This window comes from Halichoeres trimaculatus, unplaced genomic scaffold, assembly GCF_033239565.1.
Source record: "Halichoeres trimaculatus isolate MK-OKI-2021-1 unplaced genomic scaffold, fHalTri1.1 fHalTri1_scaffold_10, whole genome shotgun sequence".
Taxonomy (NCBI): domain Eukaryota; kingdom Metazoa; phylum Chordata; class Actinopteri; order Labriformes; family Labridae; genus Halichoeres; species Halichoeres trimaculatus.
Window position 1 is genome coordinate 27308513 of NW_027437187.1, and position 21501 is coordinate 27330013.

Below are 21501 nucleotides of genomic sequence, written 5' to 3' on the forward strand. Positions count from 1 at the left end.
AGAGCAATCTCTTACCACGCAGCTGTCTATAACCAGAAGAGAAACACTAACGCTAACTTAAAAACACATTACAAACACAAGAGTGCAAGGGGAAATTCACGAGGCTGTGCATTTGGGTATAATGCACTGAAACACACCCCTCCACAAAACAAAACAAAATAATGCACACAACTAAAGGAGTTTAAATATACTTCTCTGGAAGTAGCTGTTGTTACATAAAAACTCTCATCCACACACACACACACACTCTGTCCTAACTGCCTGGGGGCTCTAAGTGAAGCAGAATAAAGTAAAAGAAAAGAAAGAGACACACCAGCGCCTCTGCATTCACCAGAGGAAGCTTTTAACCATTCTCACCTCTGCTAAGTGCAGCAAAGCATTCAGTGCATTATGTAGTGGTGTGGACTGTCATGTCTGAGCAAGAAGAACAAAAAGTGGGACACAACAGTGTTTTAAGGATTCATTCAAGCGTGAACTAGTTTGCAAATTGTGCTTATGTGAAGGCCGCTCCTGATGTACACTTTGTACGGCCTCAAAATGAGAGATGAAGATGTGGTGTCTGCCTTTTTTTTCGTGGAGTGCAACTAATGATCCCTTTCATCAAAGATAAATCTAGATGGTGATTGTACTCAATAAATCAAATGGTGTGTCTTTGAATGTTGACTAGAGGCCTGTTTATGTTAACTGATTAAAAAAGAGGATCTGCTATAGATTTAAGAGCTTTTACTGATTAATCTACTGTTAAAAGATTAGATTTGAATAATGTTTACTCATGTAAGTGTGTTTTCCCACTTTTCCACCTTTTCTGCTTCATCTCCTCTCCTTTTCTCACCCCCAAGGCCTCCTCTTCTCTTTAGGTGGCAATTTACAGCCGCACAGGAAATGAGTTTCTCTGGATGCCCACGTTACTGCACTCCATCACACTCCTGCTGGTGATCTGTTACCAGGAACACTCCCACAATATTGCCCATAAAACTGCTCTCAGGCCTGATATTAATGCAGCAACGGACCAGCTCCAGCCCTGTGAAGGACATCCCGTGTCTGTGCCTTTAATTTAAACACTCATGGACACTGCCGGTGGAAAATGGTCCTTGTATCAATCAGGGCAGGAGTGCAACTGGCAAGGGCATGACACTGCGTTATTTACATTTCGTAAAGTTGAGACAAATGCTGTCGCCCTTATACTTACATGGTTTATTTCTTTGTCTGACTTTTGGTTTGTAGATTTTCTTTTATGGAAAGTAAACATGGGAGCTTGTCTCCCTGACATCAAAAGCATAACAATTCAAGAGTTAGAAATAAATTATTAATCTTAAAAAAAAAAAAAAAACAATTCAGCACTTCAGTTTCTTCTTTGATGGCCCGCGCTTTTGGCCTGTTGATTTTCTCCCAGAGACATGTCACCCACATATATCCTGCTGGAGATGGGAGTTGTGAACTGGAACAGGGTGCAGAGCGTGTGTGTGTGTTTGTATAAGTAGCAGTCTCCAGCCAGCTTGAGTGTGACTGGCTGACTTTGATAAGGTCAGCCGCAGGGGCCCCTATTGTCATATAGTGGTGGCCCCCTGCCAGCCCCACTGTCATCAGCACTGGCACACTGCCGCTCCATGGTTTACACTCAAATGCAAAACACAAAGCACACGCATGGATGCACACACAAACACTGAGGGAACACACATTCGTCGTGAGCTGACACACACTCAACAGTAAATGTGTTTGCTGGCAGACAAAAAAAGAGCCAGTAAATCTGTTTGGCTCTGTGGATACTGTCTAGATGGCAGCTCCACTTCAGCAAATTCCCTGGCTGAATCTTTCTCTGTCAGTCGGTCCATAAAAGTCTCTGTCTCACAGTCTATTGTGTCCCTCCAGGAATTCATTGAGGGATTTTTGTAAGCGCTGCCAAAATGTTTAATTTAGTTGTGGTTCTTATGAAACACTGATGTGCAATTCGTTACGTCTTTCAAGTTTTGAAAGAGGATGACTGGTAATAAGAAGAAAAAGAAAATTGAGGATTAGTTTTCAGTTTGATATCGAACAGCCAAGAATTAACATCATTATACGGTAATGATGTTTTCAGTTAAAGACTTCCATGAAACACACTCTGCTGCTCTTGATGTAAAAGTGTCAGAAGTATCTGACTGAGTGTAACTCATGGATTTAACAATATATTCTCAGATGGAAAGTTGTGTAATGTGTTGTTGCTTTGACTTTGTGCTCTTTGAGTCCACCCTTTTCTTTGTGCTGGTCCAGCAACAGCTGCTAATTGCATTTTGACTGATTATCAGCATGAGGGTGTAAATCAGCGGCAAGAGGACGATGAAGTTACAGGATAGAGATGGAGAAAATGATGAAGAGAAAGAGAGGACAAAGGAAAGAAAAAAAGGATAATCATCACTGTGGTCTGCTTAAGAAAGTTGTTGATTGGTTTTTTCTTGCCGAGTTGTGTGATAAGCAGCCGTATCATTCACCCTGGACCTTATCAAACTTGTTCCACTAACTGTTTAACACTAAAAGTATCACCAAAGTGGCCACCTCTGGTCTAAGAATATGAGATAATGTGGGAGTGCTAAAATCTGCTGTTTCTCAAGTGTCTTCTTGAGGCTGGCTCTGGAAGTACCAGAAGTCTCATACACACCAAGCCAAAAAAAGCTGTTTTCAAAGCAGAATTTAACCTATTTACAACCTGGTTCAAAAAACGTCACCAGTCTAAATTGCTAAGTTTACTGTCGGCACACACTGTACAGGCGGTGAATTTTTTTCAAACTCAACAGTTCAGAGGATAATAAGATGGCAAGCTTGCCCAATCAGAGGCACAGCTCAGGTCACGTGGCCGACAGGCGCCCTATAGCTGTACGTGAAAGCCCTTGCTGCTACCAATATGACCGCGATAGCCGGTGAGCTTCATTTTCCTTTTTAAGAAACAGATGGGTGCAGTCTATGGTACCACCGATTCAGCTCTGCCTTTAGTTTTTACTCTCCAAACATGTTGGCTTGTTTCTAGGGTTGCAATTAACAGCCATCTTGATAAATGACAAGTCATCACTTACTGAAACCTTTGATCATATAAGTGACTAATGTTTTGAACAGTTAGAGCTTCTTTTCTTTGTTTAACATTTCTCTTTCTCCAAACTTCAAATATGCCTTTAAAAGTCTTGATTTATGTCAGTTGGTTTATTTTGTTTCTATATGTACAATGGGAACTATGGTAACCAAGTGAAAGATTGCCTCTCGGGGTTGGGACGATATGCTATTCATTCATTTAACTTGATTTTGTAATGATTTTTAGGATGTCGATTGGATGTCGGTTTTTAGGATTGTCTGTTGGAGAAAATAGGTAAGTTTTTTTCCATCCAGTTTATAAACAAAGACTGAAATGAAGAATGTGAATTTGGAAAAAAAAATGATTTTTTTGACAAAGAATCCTGATTTTGAGATTGTCCAACAAAAAGATCCTGATAAATCCATTTCTGATTTTTTCTCCCACCCCTAGTTACCTCCACTGTCTAGTGGTAGAAAAAAAGGAAAAAAAGATGAGAAGCAAAGGAAAAGATGTAGTGATTAAGAAAGTTTAAAGTGACAGACTAAAAAGTAAAACTTGTGCAGTGCAGCACCAACTTTGTGTTGAATGTCCCCATGTTTTCTTTTTTCTGATCATCCTTTTTCTCTCATCCTAATGTGCTCCGTGAAAAGCTAGTTCTGTTTGAGATCTTGCAGGCAGCTTTTTCTTTGCAGCTTTTATGGTAAAAAAACAGACTTTACAAATGTTGTAATGATGTTTATCAGCCAACACCTTGATGTTTTATTTTGACTTGTTTGCCCGTTTCCTAGTTTCTGTTTTGCATACAAAACACAGCAGAGGTTAATAATGTGACAAGTCTTGCTCCTCGGTAATTCAAGTGTTTTTGCACAGCATGAAATCATGTGGGATGATGTCATTAACAAATCATCAGCTATAAAATGCCCCTGTGATTAGTTTTTTCATCAGTTTTAGTTCAGCAGACTCTGAAGATGGACTTTTTTGCTTATCCTGGACATTCCAAGTTGATTATCACAGATCCATTCAGCTCAGTGTTAACTTGGGTTAGTTTGAACTGTATGAATGAAACCTCTAGACTTTCAAGGTTTAAATAAAGGTTAATGATGATAACAATACAGAAAGTGCTAATCAAGATCATTCCTGACAGACAGAAGTAAGAAAAAGCCCGGGAAAAACGCAGACAAACCAAGACAGAAAAATGAATCAGTGTCAGCTGGTTAGTGACTCAAATTGTTTTTACAAATGGTTGAAAACCTAATTAAGCCTCTTAAAGAAGCCATTTGTATTTGATAGATTTGATCCCAGCTCTGCACAGAGAAGAAGCATCGTGTGTGTGTCTGTATCACACCCATCCTCCAGGGACGGGCGGATCTGTTCACACATTTCCAACGAGAAGAGTTACCGAGCCCATTGAATGGGAGGATGGAGGTATTTCCGTAAATTCTTGGCAGGGTAAACACACACACGAACACTGCACGCAGCAACACACTTTCACACCTTCCAGAGCAAAGGCTATGTCAAGCAGGGTAATGAGAATATAATAACCTCACACACACGTTATCTATGTTCAAAGTTTAACCCTTTTCCAGTCATTATGCACAGTGTCGCTGACAGGATGGCCCCTTAACATCCTTTCTGTTGCTCTGACACAGAAAACAGCGCCCATGATGTCAGCTGATGAATCTCATTCGGGCTTTCTAGGTCAGCATGCAGCCAAATAACAATAGAGGATATTATTGTTTCAGTCTGGGTTTAACTTTTGGCAGCTGTGAATGTCCTGGCCTGAACCACGACTTCTCATCTTTCTCCGTCTCTCCCAGCCACATAGACTCATGCATGACTTACAGGAAGTTGACGCAGCCAGTGCCAGGCGGCGGGGCGATCCAGACAAAGCTGAAGCTGGAGGAGGGCTGGTGGCTGACATGCGAGGCGACCACACTGCAGACAAACTGAGTTCCACCAAATTGACGCTCTGGAATCACACCTGGAGGAAAAGAGAGGAGGATGAGTGAGAATCTCACAGGGATAATTAGGAGAGACTGACACCGTTGTCGTTTGTCTTTTTGATTTATGATGTTTGTGAAATCCTGTTATTTAGCCACAAAACTTCTTCTCAAGCCTGACAAAGTCTTTTAAATGTTTATCCAGACCTCCAGGTAGCAGCTGGTTTGCATTTATTTTGCTTCAGACAACTTTCAAAGTCATTTAACTTCTGCGTTTTATTGTACAGTGTGTTCCTTTAAAAGTGACATTATCATTCTGTGGTTACCCCGTTTAAAAGATCATTTTTTTATAGTCTGTTAGCAAAGTGCTCCCAAGGGCGTCCCAAACTGTGCTGTCAGAAAAACACGCCCAAAGACAAACATTTGCTGAACCCTAGATGTGGTGCAAGAATTACATTTAATTTATGTCCTCCTCAATTGAAAACAAAGTTTTTTGTCGCCTTCTCTTTGCACTTGATATGCAGTAGACTTAAAAAACAAACCCATACTCTATTACTCTGCTGCTCACACATTTGAGAAACACAGAAACTAATGCTGTTAACAGAGAAGGATTACAAAAATATCTGAAGCATATGTTAGTCCTTAAAAACTTTCCAGTTAAATCTAACTATGCAAAATAAAATGCTGAAATGATGAACTGTAATGAGGGACAAACTGCCCTGAAAGACTAATGTGTTATGTTGTACACTGTAAACCCCAAAGTTCAAATTACTCAGTTGTTTCAAGCTATGAAAACTTAACATTTGTAATCAAGTTCAGTTTACTCAAATGTCTGAGTTTTCAGAGTTGAAACTGATGATTTATGAGTTGATTTAACTTTTGTGACTGTTTAAGTGAGCACAACTTAAAATCATTTGTTTGTGTCTGCATTTTGTAACCATGAGTTAGGGGACGCAGTTGATATGAGACCCTGTTGTACTTCTAGACATGTAGCAGTGGCACAGATTGTCTGTGCTCCACATGACACAGACATGATAGCCTAGTCAAAATTAAATATAATAACCATTAGGTGCACTGCAAAAATTATTAGGTACAAGACCCCGGGCCATGGAGCACAGACCACCAGTCAGTGCTGTGGAGCTCAACCTGTGTCCCCTAAAGAACAGTATTTCAATATACGGCAGGGTCTCATATCTACTGCCTTCCCTCCTCACTCACAGTTATCAGAGTCATAAAATTGGAGCTGATTTTTGTTGTGACGGCGTTTGTAACCATGAGTGAGGAGGGAATGCTGTGAATGTAAGACCCAGCTGTACTTTAAAATGTTATTTAATTTAATTGTTCAGATCTGCTTCAATTTTTTATCATTATTATTACATTTACTTAATTCATAGGGCAAATTTATTGATATCACATATTCCAGTCTTGAGTAGGTTCAACTTATCATGTTTTACAGTGATCCGCAACATTTTTAACATTACTTAATACTTCAATTTGTATCAAATAAGCATCAGGTTTATTTGATTAAAGACAGTCAGTAGAATGATTTTCCATAATTTTCCATAATCGTAACTAGTTAAGATGTCGAGTTAAATTAGCTTAAGTTTCATATTTCATTACTTAGTTTTCCTAAGGTAACTGCATTTTTCGAAGAAACCCAACTTATCCGGGTTTACATTGTATGAAGTAACATATTCTCACATCAACAAGTCTGAATCTAATGCACACAGCGACTGGGTGTTGAATTTCAGCAGATGCACTAAGAGAGATCCCAAAGGCTATGTGTTATATGAATGACTACACTGTCTAACTTTGCACTTACATATCCACCTTATCTCATCCACCCGTCTGCCCATTTGATTTTTGAGCCTACTCCCTTCATGTAATGCAATTTTAGCATCATTCTCTCCATCCTGCAGTCTCTCTTCATGGCTTCTTACCCACACTCTCCTCTGATACGTCTTTCTTTGCTATTTTTCTCCCATCTTCTTCACTTTCATCGTTTATTTCTCCTCTCTCCTTCGCGGAGACTACATAACAGTGCTTGTATAAATGAGGCTCAGTGTCCGGCTATGATTGCAGCGATGGAATGACATCATGTCACACAATCTTTCCACCACACAGCAGAGGGCAAGGGCAGGACTCTGGCACACTCATCAATCACTGCGCTGACATGCAGAACACTTTAATAATTTACTGCAACAGAATGGCTTTGTAGTGTCAGTGAAAAAGCTCCTGAAGTGTGTGGCGACTGTCAGAGATGCAAACAGTGAAGATAACTTCTGCAGCACAAAGTCTACACGGTGAGGTCCGGTGCACACACTGCAAACACATTTAGCTGGTTTTAAAAATGTATGTAGTGTCCCCTCAGTGTGTGAAGATGTGTGCTGAGCTGTGGTGCTTTAGTTGGCTGGCGTCGGCTCTCTTCAATGTGTGAACAAAACCCTCCCCTCCCTCCTCCTCAGTCATATCTCAACTCGCTGAAAACATAATCAGCAATGATTAATAACATCAGAGCTTTAATATCCCCTGAATCAATGTGCAAATCAATATGCAGAAACCGTGCGTGTGTGTGTCTGGGTGTGTGTGGTCCAGACTAATTATTTAAAGAGAAGTAATTCCGCCCATTTCTGACAGTAATAAATTTGACCTCACAGATTGCATCCATAAATACGCACAGCGTCGACAGCATCATAAAATGTTTGTGTTTGAGTCGGCCAGCTGTGCGCGCGTGTGTACCTTTGCCTTTGTTTGTTAAAATTTATGTTGAAGTATGTGCAGCGACAAAAACAAGTCCAGTTATCATTGCTGTCGGAGTGAAAAACTATAAAACACAAGCTTGTTTTTAATTTGCGCCACATGCACTTATTGTTCACCCTGTGAGGTTTGCAAAGGTTTTTTCTTGACTTTTACATTTTCCAATCATGTCGAGGATTATTGAACTCTTTAGCTGGTGATCAAAGTGAATACGCATATAAGCCACGTGATTTAAGAGGCCTCACATGACAACAACATATTGTGTCATTATGTGTCAGTGCAAGCAGCGTGTGGGCCTCGTGTGTCAGATTTACGAGATGTCGAGGTGGAGCAGCCTTAAACATAGCGAAGGAGCTGCTGGTGTGTAATAACAGACTGAGATGTAATCACCCGCTAATAGTACTGCTGTTCTCTAATCACCTTAGCTACAGCCTCTCTCTGCGTAATGGCCACGATTTACTCAAAGGCAAACACATACACACTCACAGAGGGAAACGCACATAAACACACATTACTGTCGAGGGTTATTGCAGTCTTGTTTGTCTGGGAAAAATCTCCACAGCACCCTGTCTTTACCGCCAACATACAGAGACACACAATGCCTTCTGTGCTGTTCTTACGCAGCACTCAGGGCAACAACATGCTTTGACGTAACCACACATCTCTGTTTCTTTATAACACCCCTGGTACAAAAGAGTGCCACAATTTCCTCTCTATTTGCACACGCTGAGCATTTTCCACCACAGCCAAAGCCGTCAAAGCAACAGTTTTGGCACTAATTGTCCAATTTTGTGGCAGGAAAAAAAAAGGAGATGAAGAAGTGCTGTGAATACTTCTCGCAGCATTGCTGTGCTGCAATTTGAGAATCCCTGCAGATGTGCATAATACAAGCTCAGCTCTTGTGGCAGTGGAAACACTTTCTGGAAAGCTGCAAAGCGAAACAGGAGGAGAGGAGTGTTTTGATGATGTTGAGAAGCAGGCTAAGGAGGGGAGATAGCAGAAGGAGAAAGTAAACAGGGCTGGGGCCTGTGCATTCAGAGGGACAGATGCAACCAGGAGCTAGACTGACTCACTCATTCAAATGGATGTTATCTTCTATCTTTATCTTTAAGAGTGTGGTGGCTCATTTAGCTACTGTAGAGCAGGGGTTCTCAAACTTTTTTGGACCATTGACCCCCTTCAGGTGTGACATTCTTCCAAGGACCCCCGCATTATCGTAACATTAGTTAGCATAATTTGAAATTAGCATATACCTTCCTCAAAATAATGTCCAAATTTATTGTCGCAAGTCAAAATTGACAGGTTACTGTTTTATTTCCAGTTTCTTTTAAATTTACTCCAAATTGCAAGGCAAGAAGGTCAGGATTAGCAAATAGTTTATTGGAAATAAAATCACAACCCACCACAAAATGTTTTTAGAAGTATCCCGAAATTTCTGCTTATTCCAGAGAAGCAGGTGATAAAAAGCTGCTTAGTTCTTGAATACAGAAGTTAGGTTCATTGTTTCTTCTGAAAATTACCTTTGAAATGTTAAGTAAATAATTCAATTTCCCAATAAGTAGTTGGCTTAGCTAGTTAGCTTTTTGTTATTTAATTTCATCAAGTTCTTTAGCACCGAGTTTGTTGATATGCATAATTGAGATCACATGCAAAATGATAAACCTTTATGATTACGTCTATAATGTTTTACATGATACAAGTGAAGGCTTCAGATGATAGATATTCACCAAGTATGGGGTTGTAAATTGGCTTTACCTGATTGTGATAGACACCGTGAGTACAGGTGCAAAACAGAACTGGCCAGAAGTTATGTGCTAATTTTCACCAAACTCTCAGGAAATTTCGGGGATAATTTCAAAGAAATAAGAAAAAACTTTGTCTAATTATTACCTAAGTGTGATGAAATTTGGGGACCTCTAAAGTAACGTGTTCCTAAAAAATAAATGAATGAATGACTTTATTTCATCCATGTAGATGACAAGTTAAACAGTGAGTAATACAAATAAATGGTGATCAGAAAAATATGAAAACAGAACAAGACAATTACTGATTTAGTTTCTTAGTTAACATGAGCGAAAAGGAGTAGGAAGAAGTATCAACTTATCTTATCCCACACCTTTAAAATTTGTTATATCAAATAATAACACTGTCTTGAATTATCTGGTACTTTGCAAAAATAGAATTCGGCTACATGTATACTTTCCAGGTCAATCATTTTATAAACTTTGAGAAAATGTTGGCTCCAAGCTGTTTTTTATGTAGCGTTTCTTTTTCTATTATTGCCCACTATGAGTTGATAGACGTGCCATGATTATATCAGAATTAATCCCATGGCACAAAACTAAACTGGGCAGTAGTTACTGGGAAAATAGAAGAATTTATTGGTGCAAGAGATCCCAGTTTGTTGTCATGCCTTTTCAGTAATTTTGACAATAATTTTGAGAACATACCGCAGACCCCCCAGCTATGGTTCGCAGACCCCTGGGGGTCCCGTAACCCCAGTTTGAGAATCACTGCTGTAGAGGACTGACAGGGCAACAACAACAACTTCAGAGTTAGAACAGGTGGATTTTCACTCTCCCTGATAGGAAAACACAAGTTCACTCCAGGATGAACAGGAAACAATTTGGTGAAGTGAAATCGAACGCAGTGTTCAGTGTTTGAAACAAAATGTGGTATTAGGCTGTGATGAAATTAGGAAAATTGGAAAAACTGAGCAGGAGGCAGAGTAAGAGCTATGGGTATGGTGAAATAAAAGGCAGCGAGCTGTTAGAGTAGAGTGAAGATGAAAAGGCAGACTGATGCACTTCAGGACACAGCAGCGCCGGGACTCGACACTGCTCACAGAATTTCTATTCCCACTTGAAAAATACACTCAGGCGTAAAAATGCAAATAACGAAACTAGTCCCTTTCATGTGCGGGAGTGAAGAGGGAGAGGAGAGAGAAAAATCACTATTATTCAATGAAAACCAAATCCCAAATGTTCTGGTGAAGCAACAAGCTGTAGTGAACCCGGATGGGAAAAAAAGAAAGGACGGAGTGTCTTGGATGAGCAGAGAAATAGAAGGATGTGCTCTTTCGTCATTGTGAGATGAAGTAAAAAAGCCTTTCATGTCCTTACAAGCCAGGTCAGTGGAGACAGTGTACACTGATTTACTCCAGGTACATGTAGATGTGACTTTTTTCTTTGTCTGCTCCCACCATTCAACATATTTTCCAACTCTAATCACACTACCTGTTGCATCTCTGTCTAAAGAAACAGTTTGTGTGACTCCTCCTAGAAAATTAGGTGACTTTTAAAACTTTTGGTGTCATTTCAAAGCAGATTTTTCCTTCATATACAGTAAACTTGTTATCACACAATCACTTAATGAGCTGACAAAGACAGGAGTGCAAATGCCACTGGTGATGCATTCATGATGCATGTTAGATGAGTATTAGCAGAGGCCACTTCTAATTCAGTCAGTGGCCGCAGGGGGATCTTAGAGGACTGTTGCGACCACATATCCGTGGTTGCAAACACGCACGCTCACATGCAGTTCTTTCACATGCAGATTGAGCACTTGTGAGCTGTCAGCAGTGATTAATGGCAAGGGAAGATGACCTGCTAACTCCCACGGTATGACTGGGCAGAGCATGTTTCATAAATAAAAAACCCACACACACACACATATATATATATATATATATACATATGCACTAACACATTCACCGCAAAGCATGCCCACACATAAACTCACAGAGACACTCTGCAACACAGGAAATGGGTGTGTCCGAATTTCAAGGGTCAAATGTTGGTTGTATGATCGTCACCCCCACATCAATCTCTGCTGGTAAGTGGAGAGTTTTCAAAGCAGCTCATAAAAAGGAAGTGAGAAGTTGACTGCCTCTTATGTATTCATATTCAGTCCGCCCAAGTCTGCAGAAACAAAGACTTCTCCACATTTTTTCCCCTCCGTCTGGTCTTGTGTCCTTTAAATATGTAAACACTTCCATTCACATCTGTCTGTGTCCTCTTTAACATCGCTCTGTTTGGACGCTGCCTCTTCTATCAGTCTTTATATCTCACTTTGCAAAGCTAATGAGCTTTTCACAGCCAAGCTCAAAACAAGTCAAATAGATGGAGTGAGAATTCTCCCCGATAGAGCAGATGGGCAATCGGTGGCTCAGCCTGGCAGCGACTTCACACTGTAGGACCAGCAGGAGCCTGACGAACTGGCATTAGAGCTGATAGTTAGGTTTTGTGGCAGAGTTGCGAGGATTCGAGAGGCACCACTCGAATTGATTTGAACATTTACCCAAATCATTCAGAGTTTAGACAAACCATTTGACATCTGGTCTGTACCAAATAGCTACTGGATTCTGCTCTCATTTCACAACTGTCCTTCAGCAAATGCTGGCTCAGGGAGCAACAGAGAACTAATTGTTTGAGTGATGTGTCTGTGTTTGATTGGACTGTTTTTAGAGATCATTTCAAGACAGTTAGAAACATTGTTCATGCTGTTTTTTCTCAACAGAGAGGATGGAGAAAGAGGGCTAAAAGGAGTGGCCTTCAATTCTTCAGTGGAGCACAGACGTACAATGATATGCACACTCAAAGGCACATACTCTGTAAATAAATATGCAAAGGCAACCACGGGCAGAATATTTAAGAGCATGTGTGTGCACAGCAGTTTGCTCGAAGCGCTAATGAAAGGCTTATGAAGTAGCATAATGTGCTGTAAGGAGATTAGGTTATTTGATTCCTGTCTTAGGAGTTTATATTACTCACCACTCACTACATACTCTTTCATTAAATACAGAGAAGTGGGTCTCATTTACAACACTCAGATTAATGTTTATAATGCATATCTATAGTCCCACAGGCCTTGTGTGTGTGCGTGTGTGTGTTAACCAACAGATAATGGCTTATAAGCAGTGATCATTCTACTTCTTGCCCAGAATAAAAAATTCAATGTATTACACCCCAGATTATTTGGAGAGCAGGCCCATTAACGCCTCATATTTCATGTGGTAATTCTTAAAGCTGTCATAAACCTATTGAAGCATTAACATGTGTTATTAAAAGCCTGTGAATGTATGGGAATCTGTCAAAAGCCAGAATAATGCCACTGTCAACATGTTCCAAGAAAAGGCCACACAATGGAGACATAAATGATACATCACAACAGTAGTGACAGCCCGAGTAGGGACCCCATACGCTTTGTGCTGCTGAATGATCCATTGCTATATGTGTGTGTGTGTTTGTGTGTGTTGCATTCACCCCTTCTCCCCAATACCATCCTCAGCTGGTTGTTCAGACCCAGTGAATGACAACCAGGCTCTGATCTGCCATTGGCTCAAACAGGCGTCCATCTCAGCACCTGCCAATCATACTACCATGGAGACGGGTTGGCAGCGTTGCGGTGATGGCAGGGGTTCGGCACAGTGTTGCCAGGAGGAAGCTGTGTGTTAATATGGGTGGTGAAAGATGCCAGTGGTCAGGGGAAAAGAGGGTAAGAGACTCTGTGGGAAAATGTGAGGAGGGGGGGTTTTGCAACATGAATGAAAGAGAGTGGAGCTGGTGGTGGTAGAGGACACCTGGAGGTCTGCATAACTCTGTGTGTGTAGGTGAGAAAGCAAAAAGCATGAATGAGAAACGTATTATCCTTGAGAGTGTTTACATTATTATGTTTTCCATGTGTGCGTTTCATTGAATGTTTAGTGAAAGACTCCACTTGTCTGTAAATAAAATGTATTTGTGCCCGGGCTCTGAGAGCCAAACCAATTTTGCCCATATGCATACACTCACAGAACAATTGCTCTTTCATTTAGACTTCCATTGTATCTCACAGCATCCATCATCCATAAACTCCTGAAGGCAAGGCCACACACACCCACACACAACACACAAAGCAAGGCGTTTTGTTGGAGCTGCCAGTATGGTTGTTACCAGCTGAAAGAGAGAAAACTGTACACATCTAACAGCTAATATACGGTCACATGTGAATAAACACAGGATTCAATTAATTACTCTGCTGCTTTAATAATTTCCTGTTTTGTAATGCATCACATACAACTATCAAAACCAATAACTACAGCTGAGCTTTGTGTTCATGAAGAAAATAAACAAAGCTCACAGCTACAGGCTGCATGCTTCTTCCTATCAGTGATCAAGAGCTACAAGTCGTACAAGCATGAATGATAAATGGAGTACAGGAAACCTGCTGGAGCATAATATACCCCCTGAACTAATGTGTCATAATTGAAATGAATGTTGTTCTGAATCAAACAAGTGTTGTGTGTTTTGGAGCTCCACCCTGTGTGATCGATGACACTCGTACACCTCTGCAGAGCCGTGCAATCCATCTCAAAGATGCGTTCTCACACACTCGCAGCAAGTATAGCCAAATGCATGATCTCATGTGTGTGTGCATAAATCCTGATACTTATTTTTCTGAACACACATGCAGCTATGCTTAATGTCCTCACTAACTTTTAACATCTTTGCTTTGGGCATCATTTTGTCAGTTCAGGTAACACTGTTTTCTTTGACTTTGGGGAACAAGATCAACCACACAGTCAGATATTCTGTGACCAAACCAAGCATTAAGCAGCGGTGTAAAAAATAGTATATTTGGGAGTTCAGCCAAAATTGAGTCCTCTAAAATTAAAACTGAACCCACCTCTTTCTGACAATCTTCTTTTTTTAAACTTTTTTTCAGGCTGGAAAACCTTGGGGTGTAATAAAAATAATTTTGATCTGCCTTGTGATTGGCTTGTTGAGTTTCAAGCCTTGTTGCACCTCTAGTGTCTTTCTCACAACTCAGCAGTTCACATGTTGAACTAAAGGTGTGAAAAAATATTGAAACAGCAATACATTGTGATATTTGACCTGTTATAAAGTATCAATATTCTAACTCTTAATATCAATATTTTGTTAAAATAAAAAATTAAAATTTTAGGTGAGTTGGAAGAACAAAACGTCTTCTGCACCTCCACTGCTGTAGATGGCGCCAAAGAGCTACTCTGCTGTATGTTGCCCATAAATTGTATAATAAATATAATCTCAAATTGCATTCAAAATGCTTTACATTTTTTAACTTGATGATGCCAGTTCAGATGTCGTAAACATCAATGTTTCCCTGTATTCTTGGGTCAGTTTGTTTAAAACCATTTTAAGTTAAATTTTTTACAGTGTAATAGACTGATAAAATAATAATCACATTCATGTTTTGTGCAATATTAGATTTTTTATGTGTAACATTGGTTAAGCCAAGTGACATTTAGCAGTTTCACCAACTGACCACGTCTTTCAGCAAATCATAGTCACAGTACTTTAAGTGAAAAACTTGACACACTTTATGTTTTCAAGTTAAGTGTATTTATTAAACACTGCATCTGACTTTCATTTTTTCAAAAAAAAAAAAAAAAGTTGTTTTCAATCAAATAGTTAACCGTGTAGAATATCCCAATATTGTGATTTTATCGTATCATATCATGAGGTTCTTGCCAATAGCGACTCAGACTACTCAAGAAAATTAAGCTGTCTTGGAGTCAGTCTGCAGATTCTCCGGCTTGTGGACTCAACTCAGATTGAGAGCATCTTGTCTTTTCACCTTTGTGCTTGGTTTGGTCACTTGAGCTGCAAGTGTAAGGGCGAGCCAAACAAAATAGTAAAAATGGCTGGCAAAATCATGGGTAAACCCCAGAGGCCTCTTGCTGACACTTACATTGACAGGACGAGGAGGAAAGCCCAGAGAATCCTGGCAGACAGTTCCCATCCTCTGTCCTGTCAGTTTGAGCCTCTGAGGTCTTGGAGGCACAATAGAGTTTCTCTGGCCAGGTCTTTTTAGGGAGTCTGAACTGTGTTTTACTAATTTAACAAGATCCTTTTTTACCTCTACTTTTATATTGTGTCTTTATAAATGTTTTTATGTATAACATTTTTTCGTATTTTAGTGCTGTCTGTCTCTTGTGCTGGTGAGCCAAAGTCAATTTTTCACTTTGGTGGACATAAAGAAATATTCTATTCTATTCTATTCTATTCTATTCTATTCTATTCTATTCTATTCTTTCTATTCTATTCTAACACTTACCTCTATGTTGAACACACTTATAATTTCAAAGAGAGATAGGCCAAAACTGTAAAAATCTGATCCAAGTTGGATGAAATATTTCAATTTGTCTTCATGTTTTAGAAAGAATCAAACAGAGAAATAAGTGCCTCTTGAAATCCGGTCCAGTCAGAGGCTCATGATGTGTGCGTTACGTAAAGCATCAGGGTGAACTGTTGCTGAGAGGCCTAATTGGAAAGACATAGCTAGGCCTACTCAGTGTAACTGGTGTGTGGCCTTTGGAGCAGCACCCAGTGGAGGAACGCCAGCGCTGTGCCCCAGGAGAAGCTTACCACACTGGGTGGCAAAGTCACTAAACTCCCCTCCCCCACGCCTGTGGTCCTTGAGCACCCATTTTCCCTCCTGCCCTTCCATCCATCCATAGGTCCATCCATCAGTGAAGCCCATGAGCAGCGGCCTTCTGTGGGTGTGTGTCATTGCAGCTTGGCAGGCACTCACCACGGCTTCAACGGCAGGCGCCAGGGATAATTTGATTTTTAATTCAACACGACTTCTCGGCTAATACTGTGAGCTGGGGATTAATTAATCTGATTTGACTTGTGCTAATTTCTTGCCCCGCTCCTCACCCATCAATGCAGCAAACAAACAAACTGGTGAGGCCGTGGTCTCGCAGGCTCTGTTCTGACACACATGTCAAGTATGAGAGATAGAGTCCTGAGGCGACAGGTGAGAAGCCAGTGGAAGCCCGGAGCGAGGCGTGGTGTTACTAGTGCTGCTTTTGCATGTGTGTGTGTGTGTTTGCCAAGTTTGTGCGTGCACCTTTATGTGTTTATGGAGGATGCTGGATCTGAGCCTGGTCTGACAGAGGAATGCTGGGAGGCAGTGAACTAATCACGACAACAGCCTGCCTCTTGAAAGGAGGGCGAAACACGGAGAAGGTCACCAACTAGTTTTGCTGCCAAAATATGGGTCAAATTGGATCTGGGTGAGTTGTTCACATATAACTTGTGCGTACTGTAAAAAAAAAAAAAAAAAAAAAAAAAAAGAGGCCAGGCTGTGGAGGGTTTCTTCTCAGAGGCTTTTAGAAGTTGGAGAAGCAGATCCAGTCAAGGCCCTACAGGGGGAAACCAGGAAAACCAGCGAGCTTCATCATCTCACACAGTCAAGGAGCACTTCCACTCTTTCTAATACTCTCTGCGAAGGAACTTTAAAAATGAATAAACCTCAGAGAGCGGGCTGGATAGCATGCACTTTGTGGTGAAATCACTCTCTCAGTTTGCACACCAAACCCACAGATGCCCACACACTTGCAAGGTGCATGTGGAGGTATAGAGCATAAGGAGTTTTGTATCACAACAACAAAAGGTACATTTCAAAGTCAGCTTGCCTCTTTGTTGAAATGATGCAAACCCACTAGTGTTCACAGAAATGTGTCAAACTGAGCAGTCTCTGAGTCAAAGCTCCCTCTATCTTTATTTTTCTCTCATTCTCTCTGGCTTGTAACCAACCTCTCTGCGCGGCAGAAAATAACATTGCTCTGCTCGAGAGAGACCACACATGGGAGAAACAGCCTACGCCTGCTGCTCTCTCCTTCAGGATAAAAAATAAAAATAATAAAAAAAACTAGCCAACATCTCACACACCACTTTGAAATCTCTATCACAGTCAGTCCAGCTCCTCTCCTATTTCTGCTCTCTTGGTCACCCTGGACCTTTTTTTCCAATAATACAGCAAACAAAAAGAAAAAAACACGAAAAAGCCCAGCATGTGCATACAAAAATGTGTGCTTGAACTGAAAAAAACATGAACACACACATACATATGCACATCTTGACGCACGGCGCAATAGATGCACATGTGCAATAAAGACACACATACACAAAGCACAGAAATGTAAGCACACCTAAGGCAGCTGTGGGAGTTCAAAGACGGGTCTATGTTCTCCAGGAGAGCTGGTGCACACTAAGTGAACCAGTGAATTCCCAGCAGCACTGCTCCAGCAGGTCTACTGTACTGTAGCATCACACCTGAGGGGCAAGACCTGAGCTGAGACCTGTGCTGTGTGGTCATCAGTAATGCACTGTTTCTAGAGTCCGCTGTGAGTCTGCCTTACATAAATAATAAATTGTGTTGTATTCTGTAGAGGTGGGTTTTCTTTTTGCTTCAGAGAAGCCTTTGAGCGTGTAGAGAAGCGACATGACTTGTGCTGCATAATCACCCAAGCGTTCCTCTGGACTCTGAGAGGACCCAAATGTTGAGCCACCTGTTAGCAGCTTCCCAGCATTGTGAGATTGGTGGGGGAGGACGTGCCAGGCAAAGGAACGGACAGAACAGAGGCTCAGTCTGGGCACGAGGGGTGTGCAAAGACCTGTGCCAGCAAAGTGCGGAGATTTACAGCGAGCCGACCCAGCCGATGTCGAGACTGATCTAACGCCGTGCCACAGAGAACACAAATCACCTCCCATACATAACCCTGCCTCTGACAACTCATTTCATCTTCTGTACTAATGAATTCATCATCAGGAGGGATCTGCCTGTGGATGCCTCAGCCCTGCGCAGGGAAGGAGTAATGGCTTAGATAAGTTATCATCAACAACATCATCAGCGCCACACTTCCAACACCTCGCCTTTTTTCAGATCAGGAGCAACAGTTTGTGAGTGTGTGGCGTCTTTGACAAAGTTGCAGCAGAAGAACTTCAGCAGCATTCAAGGTTGTTATAAGGATGCATGTCGGAGTGGCACAGATGCACACCCTGAGAGTGAGAATCAGCATGAGTGTGCGAATGTCAATGGAATTTGAATGTGTTGTGCTATGAGTGGATAATTCACTGAGTGTAGGAGCTCTTATGGTAGCAAGCAAGTGTGTATCTGTGTGTGTCTGCGTGAGGGAGTCTAAGCGGCGCAGTCAGGGAGCTGTCAGCAGAGAGCCAGGGAGCAGGCTGATCACAGGGCTGCTGTACGTTTGAAGTCTCCCAGGGACTGACAGCTTCTCCCCCCATGGGACCCCCTTCCCTCGCCCCTTCCCTCCTCTCTGCTTTACCCTTTCCTCCATATCATTCCTCTTTATCCTCCATCTTTTCCCTACACACAGCTTCTCCTCTCCTCATCCCATTGATGGAAGGGGGTATGCGGAAGCACACTTGCGCTCTCCTGGGATTGTCAGTACCTCCAAAATAAGGCTCCGTTCAGCAGCAAACACGCCTGGGAGTGTGTCTCTGTAAATACTGACATGATGAGCTGCCATCTCTCATTGTCTGACATTCTGGCTGACATTCAATCTGGCTTGGTGGTAAGAGGGCACAGACAGGCGACCTTCAGCCTTGAGATGGATGAGTGCATGGATATCAGGGCTTGAATGCATAATTGAGCATAATCAGAAGGAATCATCATCCAAGACTGTGTTTTCTGTGTGTTTCTATCTCTGCATTAAATATGTGAATGGCATGATTACACTTTTGTCTGGCCCCTCCTCCGTAGGTCAAGGTGCAGCAGGATTTCATCTCTGATCGGGCTGTGTGTTAGCACGAGCCCATCCGTCATGGGGACAGTGTCAACTGCATGTCCCCGTCACTGAGCTGTCCTTTTTGTTAGACAGCCAGATCCATCACGTGGAGATGGGGGACTGATCCTCGTCAGCGCATGCCAACCGCCCCCCAAATACATACAAATATGCAAATTAACGACAAAATAAACATCACCCTGCAAACGAGCCATCCATCAATGACCAGTTTCTCAGCGGCTCAGCATTGGCACGGCAACACCAATCAGCCACTCCGTCAGAGGGAGTGATGGAACGCCATCCTCTCATCTTTCTTTACTCCTTCCCCCTCCTTATATCATCCACATTCTGTCCTCCTTTCATCGCTTCCTTTTTGCAATTTTTCATGCACACCTTTTCCAATTTTCTCCTCTCACTTTTCACTTGCAGTCATTCACTAAAGCTCAAACACTTTGTCAGCTCCAGGTTGGCATTACTCAGTTCTACAGTTCTACTGTTTTTTTTAGCAGACGCTTTCGTCCAAAGCGACGTACAACACAAGCAAGAATTTAGACAGAAGGAAAACCTAGTTAGTGCAACAAAGTGCTTTAAGTTGTTTAGCGCTGCCATTAAGTGCAGTATTTTGTTATTTTTTTATTTTTTTCTAAATAATGTAGAATAATGTAGCCAACTAACCACAATTAATTGCTGCAACAGTATACTTCAACCTTCAACAACACTCAGTAGTTAGTGCTGAAAATTTACTGAGAGCTGGGTCTTAGACCTTCTGACTCATTCTACCCCTGAGGACAAAGAGGAGAAGGGTCAGCGTAAGTGTACCCTGAACAGATGAGTTTTCAGACATCTCTTAAAAGTAGAAAGGGACTCTGCGGATTGTATAGCGTTGGGTATTTTCATTTCACCATTTGGGCACAACATAGGAGAAGAGTCTGGCTAGAGATTTGGAGCCGCGCTGGGCTGGGAGCACCAGGCATCTTTCACAAGCAGAGCGCAGAGGGCCAGAAGGAGTGTAGACCTGGATGAGGGATCCCAGGTAGGCAGGAACGGTTCTTGTCAATCTTTTGTAAGCCAGAAGAAGAGCTCTGAATTTGATTCGAGCTGCCACTGGAAGCCAGTGATGCATGATTAACAGCGGGATGACAGGTGGTCAAAGATCCGACGTGCTGCTGCATTCTGGATCATCTGCAGAGGTTTAAATGTACATGTAGGGGGGCCTATTAAGAGGGAGTTGAAGTAGTCGATGCGTAAAATCACAAGGGCCTGTACCAGAAGCTGCGTGGCCTGTTGTGTCAGGTAGGGTCTGATCCTCCTGATGTTATAGAGGGCATATCAACATGTTCCAGCAATCGAGACCACATGACCTATCTATTTCTCTGTCCTCTCCTCCCCTTCAAGTGCTTTCTGTTCATCTCCATCATTAGAAATAATCTGAGGTCTTCCAAATGGATCCTTGTTCTGTTTCTGTTTGAATGGAGACTGATTTGAGGGGAGCATGTAGCCATTAGTGCAGCTATACAAATCAGACCGTGTGACATTTCTTTCCATGCAGCGCTTGGCGTGTGGGGTCCAATACATCACCTCATAATGTCTGTGCGACACACAACAGCGATCTGTTTTCATGTAAAATCAAACCACATAAATCAAAGTTATAGCAACATGCATGTGACATTGTTCTCCTCATAAATTTTTTTTTCTTCCGCAGACACAAATTTGAAATCTGTGTGAGTTCCTTTCGCAAAAGCCAAGAAAGTGGAATGGAAAGAAAGATCTGCTAATGGAATAAAAGTGAAAGGAAGGAAAAACATGGAACAGTTTTGAATTCTCCAGAAGCTGAGTCAGTCAGGACTCGAGTTGCCTTTCTGGCAGTCTGTGTAGACGTCCCCTCTGTTTATGTTACACACATAGTCTTAAAGTTTCACGTCCAAAGTTGTTGGAAAGGTCTCTAATGAGCAATTACGTTGTCATACTAAACTAAACAAAGAAATGAGGTTTATCACTCCACACACTCTGCCGTATACATTACCTGTAAAATGTTACATGGATCCCAGAATGACATGTTGAGTCTGAGCTGCAAGGCCTCGCACCTTAGGCCAGAGTTATTGCCGCTGCTACTGTGCTGCAGCCAGACTAGTTTATCAGCCCTCTTGTGGGCCCATTTATAAGGACCACAGTCACTTTATACCGTTCTGCCTCTGTCAACATTGTTT

The 21501-nt window shown here is 41.7% G+C and overlaps 1 protein-coding gene across 4 annotated transcripts in view; it reads right to left on the minus strand.

Annotated features, from left to right (window-relative positions):
* reln (reelin) overlaps window positions 1–21501 on the minus strand; it is a 101559-nt gene that overhangs the window by 54495 nt on the left and 25563 nt on the right. For all 4 annotated transcript variants that reach the window (XM_074676846.1, XM_074676847.1, XM_074676845.1 and 1 more), the window contains exon 3: window positions 4883–5021. In XM_074676846.1, the coding sequence (XP_074532947.1) occupies window positions 4883–5021 (139 nt within the window). The remainder of the gene's footprint in view (window positions 1–4882; window positions 5022–21501) is intronic.